Source organism: Volvox carteri, assembly GCF_000143455.1.
Source record: "Volvox carteri f. nagariensis unplaced genomic scaffold VOLCAscaffold_6, whole genome shotgun sequence".
Taxonomy (NCBI): Eukaryota; Viridiplantae; Chlorophyta; class Chlorophyceae; order Chlamydomonadales; family Volvocaceae; genus Volvox; species Volvox carteri.
In genome coordinates, this window is record NW_003307549.1 from 85974 (window position 1) to 92958 (window position 6985).

The following is a 6985-nucleotide window of genomic DNA, read 5'->3' on the forward strand; positions in this document are numbered from 1 at the left end:
GAGTCCGTTGAGAATAGTGTGGGTTGTAGACCTGTGTCTCCACCCAGTTCAATGGCTGCGATAACCACGGCGCCGGTTTGGTTCCACGCAATATCGCCTGGTCTTGCTATATGTCCTGCTTCAACCAGCCCCACGATCAGCTCCACGAAGGTACCCGTCATTTCGTTACATTTTCATTTTCATCGCCAGTGCCACACCACCACGCCCTGTCCACCCATGCCCTGTTCACCCACCCTCTCACCCCACTGCCGCAGTGTCGCTCGGAAATACCATAAGCGCATCTCTGACTTCGAGGCCTTTGTACCGCTTATTCGGGCTCTAAGGACCAACGGACTACGTCAGCGTCACTGGGCCCGGCTGTTCGAGGAGGTGCCTGGTGGGTGGGAATTAGAGCGCAGCGGGGCTGGTTGGGTGATGGGTTGGTTGGGAGGAGGTTTAGGCGTGTTATGGGGATTCGCCAGCGGGAGAAGAGGCCGTTAGAAAGGTAAGGAAACGAACAGGGCCGGGGTGCAGAAGGTGCGAGTCAGTGCGCCTAGGTGTGGTGCAGCGGTGTTGCGGGGGAACGCGTGCCTGCGGGAGAAGCCCGACGCAGGGGTATGGCAGGCCTGGCGGTGAGCATTAGTAGGGGAGGGGTGGTGCCTTCAACCATTTCTCACCCCACTTCCACCGTAGCCCCTCCGCTTTCGCCCTCCTTTGCCCCCATCCTACGTGTCTCCTGCGCCCAGCCACAAGCCAATTACCGCTGCCATCTCCTGCGCCCCATCTCCTGCCAAAAATCTTGAAACTCCCCTTCACCCCGCAGCCCTGGCCAAGGTCGAGCGAGACATCTGGACGCTCCATTCCCTGCTTGCTTTGCGGGTGCACGAGCATCTAGTGCTAGTCCGCGACCTGGCAGACATGGCGGCACGCGAGCTGACCATTGAACAAAGCCTGGACAAGATCGACTCGGGCTTTCACGTGCTGCAGATGGTGCTGGCTCCGGTGCCAGAGAGCGGATATTCGGGTAAGCGTTCCGGGGAGGAGGGTCGCGAGCACGGAGGAAACAACAACACGTCGAGTATCAAGGAATATTCGTGCTGCCATTACAAAGAAAATACACAAGCCAGATGAGAGTGAGCAATGGATTCAAGTTCAGGAATGCCCTTCGTCCTTCAACCCTCCATCCTCCACCCTTTCGCACATCAAATACGCTCCCTACTCCGTGCATACATATGTACACACAGACGTGGTCACGCTGGTGAATGGCGAGGACCTGCTTCGCTTCGTGGACGACGCACAGCTGCGGGTCCGCGGGCTGGCCACGTCCTTCTACGTCGGGCCCCACCGTGACTCCGTGTCGGCCTGGGACGAGATGCTGGGGAACGTGCGCACCATCCTGGACGGCTGGCTGGAAGTGCAGAACCGCTGGAACCACATCGCACCGTTGTTCGGGGCACAGGCATTTGACGAGCAACTGCCGGAAGAGGTAGGCCGGCACTGGATTTCCCACGATACTCCCGAGGGTTGGGTGGAAGGAAAAGGGGTTAGTGTCGAAAAGGGGTGTGAATAACCTGGGAAGTGGGTGTGAGTCTGCGAGTCAGTGGTCCATTTCGCGGTTATGTGACCTTCCGTAACCCTCCTACCGTGCCGCCAGCTGCCCATGCGCTGGCTGTCAAGTACAAACTCGCCAAGCATCTCTCTTCCCGCCCCTCAAGCTCCGCCCCGCCCTAACCGAAACTGCGACCAACCGCCCACGCCCGTTCCCCACACTCGCGGCCTCCTTCCCAGGGCGCGCGCTTCGAGGAGGTGACGGTTGAGTGGCGTGCGGTACAGGCGCTTGTACGACGGCACTGCAAGGTTTCGGAGCTGACCCGGCACACGAACTTGGCGGCTCAGCTGGCAAACATGTCACGCAAGTTGGAAGGTGTGGCACGTGGTGTGATGGAGTACCTTGATGTGAAGCGGGCTGGCTTCCCGAGGTTCTACTTCCTTGGCAACTTGGAGATGGTGGAGATGATGGTCGGGTAAGTGTGGGCTGGGAGAGTTTCAGAGCGGTTGGTCGGCGGGTAAAAGGGGCCTAGGTTTTGATTCCGCAGAGGAGGTGTACTGCCAGATCGTGTCGTCTGGCACGACTGCGCTATGAGGAAATGTGGAGCTGGTGTCTCTTATGACGTTCTGTGATGCAGTCAACCCTGTTGCTGTGTCTTTTCGGGTCTTCCGTCCAAATCCCCACCCCCACATCGCCGCCAACCGGGCCCCCGCACACCTGGCGGTCCGTCCCCGTCTCCGCAGCTCCCACGACCCCGCGGCCGTGGAGGCCTTCCTGCCCAAATGCTTTCCGGGGGTGCGCAAGGTCGGGTGCGTGCGCGCGCTGCCATCCCGTGCTGCCAACGGCGGATCCGCCACTGCCGAAAGCATGTCCGAGGCCTACTCGGAGGCCATGTCCCGCTCTGGTGCGGGCGACCAAGGCCTGGGCGCCACCGACAGGGCTACATGGCAGGAGCGCACCGGCACTGCTGCAGGCAGCAACAGCCGCGGCGTCACGCCGCCGGTGGCGGTAGCGGTGTTGCCGCGGTCGACTCCTCCTCCACCGGGGGGCCTGCCGGGCCTAGCGGCATTCCTTCCAGGCTACGGCCTGGCGGTGGGGGGAGATGCGGCCACCCGGCGGGTATGGGGCGGGCCGCGGATTGAGTCGCTCATTTCCAATGAGAGCGAGGTGCTGCCGCTGCGGACGGTCGTGGAGCTGCAGGTGAGAGCTCGGCTGGGATTGGGAATATCCGTGGAGGATAACGTCCTTTCGGGAACTGTGTGCATATGTATTTCCACGAGGAGGATTTTCGGGGGTTTGCCCATGTGGCCATGTGGTTAGAGAGATCACGGGAGCAGAAAGCAGCTGCTCTGACCTAACTGAAAGATTGTCTGCCGTAGCAGCATTCAGCCCTGTCATGACCCCTTGAGGTTGTGCAGATACCCCTGGTTTCGAACGCTGATTGCGTTTCGTTTCAATCGTTTCATTTCGGTCATTTCGTTTCATTTCAGTCCAGCCCCCTCAAAGCACATGCTCTTCGGTCAACTACTTCCCTGTACTTGTTTCATCTACCCTGAAATGAGTTATCCGTTATTTGCTCGCTTTGCTCCGGGGACAGGACTCCCGCACCGGCAAGAAAGCGGATGTGGAGGTGTGGATGAGCGAGTTGGAGCGGCAGATGCGGGGCAGCTTGAAAGAGATGCTGCGGTTTGCACTCGAGGCCACAAGCCTGCAGCCCTTCTCCGCCTGGTTGCTGGCTTGGCCAGCTCAGTGCCTGTTGGCCTGCACCTCCATAAACTGGTGCCGGGACATACACGACATCTACCAGGTGTGTGTGTGTGGGGGGGGGGGAAGAGGTAATAGGGCAGGTGAGCTTCCAAGTTGGTACGTGCATGGGTCCCTTTCCCACATCTGGGTCCGCGAATCCGCGCCACTCCTTTCCCATCCTTTACCCGCTCTTTCCCCAATCGTCCTTTACTTCCTGTTGCTCCGCCCCCCTCTTCTCTCTCCCCCCAGGCCGGTGCCCCCTTCTCCACTCCCCTCCGCCGGCTGGAGGAGCTGCACCGCTCCCAGATCCACACCGTAGTGGACCTGCTGCTGGGAGGCACCCTGTCACCCGTGCAGAGGGGCATCATGGAGAACATGATCCTCACAAAGGTACGGCGCGTGGTTGGGGATGAAGTCCCGTCACACATACCTACTTGGGCTTTGGGTAATGAGCTGTATTCGTTTTTTTACATGCTTGTCGTAATTTGCCGTACTGCCGCATCGTCCAGGTGTACCACAACGAGGTGACCGCCCGGCTCCGCGAACGACGGTTGGACAACGACTCCGACTTTGAGTGGCTCAAGGTGCTGAGGTTCTACCTGGAGGTGAGGCTGGCGGTTGACGGTTGGGTGTTTGCGACATTTGACGGTCGGCTTGGGCTGGTCTCCGGCAGTTTGCCACTGTAGACTTCAACACGTTTTTTCGTAATTGCATATTGGCATGTCGCGATCTTCAGTTTGCGCACGCCTTCCACTGGAGCGAGTATGTATAGGAGGGAGTAGCCTTCCAGCACGAATTAGATGTTTTTGTTCCGGGATTCCCCCCTATGACGCAACAACTCGTCCCTGTCTTCACTGTCATGAATCAACCGCTCCTTTAAGCCTTCAAGCACCAAGGATGTTTTCTGGATATGGGACGCATTCTCCAAACCGCCGTCCCTTTTCCTCGCATAGGGTCCGGAGTGCATTGCGCACTGCGGCTACACGTCGTACCCGTACGGCTACGAGTACCTGGGCAACAGCCCCCGCCTGGTCATCACCCCCCTCACGGAACGCGCCTTCTCCTCCATGATGGCTGCCGTACACCTCCACTACGGCGGCGCACCTGAGGGACCGGCAGGTGGGTGGTACCTGCGTCCTCCCCTGCCGTACATTAGCGATCATAGCCTACGGCATGAGGGAGACTCGGACAGCTTGGGCTGGCTGCCCGGGTGGTAATGTTGGCAGCGCGAAGAGAAGGGAAGGGAAGGGAAGGGAAGGGAAGGGAAGGGAGGGGGGGTTTCGCACAACTCTCAACACATCACATCTGTAAATGGCCAACCCTCCTTCCTACCTACTTGGGCGCTTGCCGCCCTCCTTCCCTCCCCGAATCCATGGTTTAGGGCACCAGCAGTTGACGCTTTGGACGTCGGCAGTTCACCCTTTGTCGCTTCTTGCATATTCATTTCCCCACATCCGTGGCCCTGATCAGGCACCGGCAAGACTGAGACCGTGAAGGAGCTGGCCAAGTGCCTGGGCAAGCAGTGCGTGGTGTTTAACACGACTGAGCAGCTGGAGAGCGGCCACCTGACCCGCCTGCTCATGGGCATCATATCCACGGGCGCATGGGCCTGTTTCGACGAATTCAACCGCATGGACATGGAGGTGCGTACCTGGGAAGTCAGTGCGCGGCTAACGTCACCTCGGCCTGGAGATAGGTGTCTGGGCGGTGCGTGCAGTTGCCCATGTACGGAAGGTGGCCACGGTTTGTGATTACTGTTCCGTGTAGCACGCCCTACATCCCACACCACCGTCCACCACGCATTCGGCATTCCACGTGGTTCTCATGGTTATGCCCCCTCCCTCCGTCGCTCGCTCCGCCCTTCCCACACGGCCTCCAAACCCCCACCAGGTGCTATCCGTGGTGGCCAAGCAGATCATGGTCATCCAGACCGCCCTGGCAGCCGGTCAGCGCTACACGGTGTTTGAGGGTCGTACGATGTACGTCAACAGCTCCCTGGCCATGTTTGTAACCATGAATCCCATGTACGAGCACCGATCCGTTCTGCCGTCAAACCTGAAGGCACGTAGGGCTTGGGGGGAAGGTTTGGGGCTTAGGGTGCTTTGAGGCGGAAAGGATGTGAGGAATGGAGTTCGGGGCTGTGGGGGATGGGTGAGACAGGGCCAGGCCATGACTGACCGGGTGTTCGGTAGCGTAGGGGGTATTCGGTAGTGCTCATTCCGGTGCCACTCCACGTTGGTGACGAGGAATCCTTCCGCCACACTTCCTGCGACGGGGGTCCTCCGCCCAGTGTTATCTTCCGGTTGTGTGCGCTTGGACAAGACGTCCCCTCTTTTGAGCGGCCAGCCCCTCCCCACACCAACCCCTACTCTTCACATACAAACACACAACCTCCTGTTTCCGCAGTCGCTGTTCCGTCCGGTGGCCATGATGGTCCCCGACTACACCATGATTGCCGAGGTGTCACTGTACGCAGCCGGCTTCCAGTCCGCTCAGATGCTGGCCACCAAGCTTGTGTCCTGCCTCAAGGTGAGGATACTACCTACCGCTGCCGCGCCTGCGCGAGTCTGTGTCTGTGTGACACATGTATGTCTGTACACGCTTACCTGTCCTGCATGTGTTTAAGCGTTGTATTCTAAAGCGATCGCCGTGGCTTTAGTTAGCCCCCTTCTCATGCAAATACAGGGTGTGAGCTCTGGGCTTCCTATCCCGCATACAGGGGCCCCCTCTCCCTGCGGAAGCGCACGCAGGGCCGCAGACACACAGAGCCTTACCCGCCTCCCTCTCCCCCTCCCCCTCGTTCCCGACCACCCCTGTAACTGCCTGTGTCCCCCGGCGGTCTCGTGTTCAACGCCGCAGATTGCCGCTGATCGGCTGTCGGCTCAGCAGCACTACGACTTCCAAATGCGTACCCTGAAGAGCGTTCTGCTGATCGCGGCGCAGCTCAGGAGCGAACGGGCGCTAGCGGCAGCACAATCCAAGGCGGTGGCGGCAGCCGCCGCCATGGCGGCAGCCAACCAGTTCCCGACATCGGCGTTGCAACAGCTATCGGGACTGCAGCAGGGATTCAGCACTGGGGGTTCGGTACTGCCGCCGTCGCAGTCGTCACTGATACCGTCGCCGTCAATGCTGCTGCAGCTGCCGTCGCCGTCAACATTGCTGACGCCACAGTCGGGGCTGCTGCCGTCGCCGCTGCTGCCGCAGCAGCCGTCGCCTTTGCAATCGCCGTCGCCCGCGTTGTTTGCGGCGAACCCATCGGCACTTACAGTGTCGTCGATGACTCCTTTGCCTGGCTCGATGCCGGCAGATATGTACGGCCCTGGGTCGCCGATACTGTCGCCTCTGATTTCCGCACCCTCCGGCGCGTCGTCTGTGCTGGGGCGGCCGGGCTACCCAGTCCGAAACCCTAAAGATGAGGTGGGGCGGCTGAGCGAGGAGGAGGAGGCTGCACTGTGCAAGGTACGGCGACGGGTAGTAAGCGTACGGCTAATTTACTTGCGAACGGTACTCTCCGTATCAGCCTGCCCCTAGTGTCATGGCGGCGGGTTGCTTTGCCGTTGCTTTCTGTGCGTTCCTTTTCACCCCGGCCAGTGCGGCAAATGTTTAGGACTTCGTAAGAAAACAATGTGTCCCTTCCCAGGCCTTTCCCCTCCGCCCTCCACCTTCAACCCCACCGTTTCCCTGCGCCCAAAAACCCCCGTCCGCCGCGCC

The 6985-nt window shown here is 60.0% G+C and overlaps 1 protein-coding gene across 1 annotated transcript; it reads left to right on the forward strand.

Moving 5' to 3' along the window:
* Window positions 1-1222: 1222 nt before the first annotated feature.
* Window positions 1223-6220, forward strand: VOLCADRAFT_41079 (dynein heavy chain; the record flags this gene model as incomplete). The annotated part of the gene is made up of 12 exons (XM_002947266.1): window positions 1223-1465; window positions 1768-2003; window positions 2272-2432; window positions 2541-2728; window positions 3126-3335; window positions 3524-3664; window positions 3784-3879; window positions 4228-4393; window positions 4745-4917; window positions 5165-5371; window positions 5681-5803; window positions 6134-6220. Coding segments are annotated over 12 exons (2031 nt in total), but the record flags the coding sequence as incomplete, so codon positions are not given.
* Between the last annotated feature and the right edge of the window lie 765 nt (window positions 6221-6985).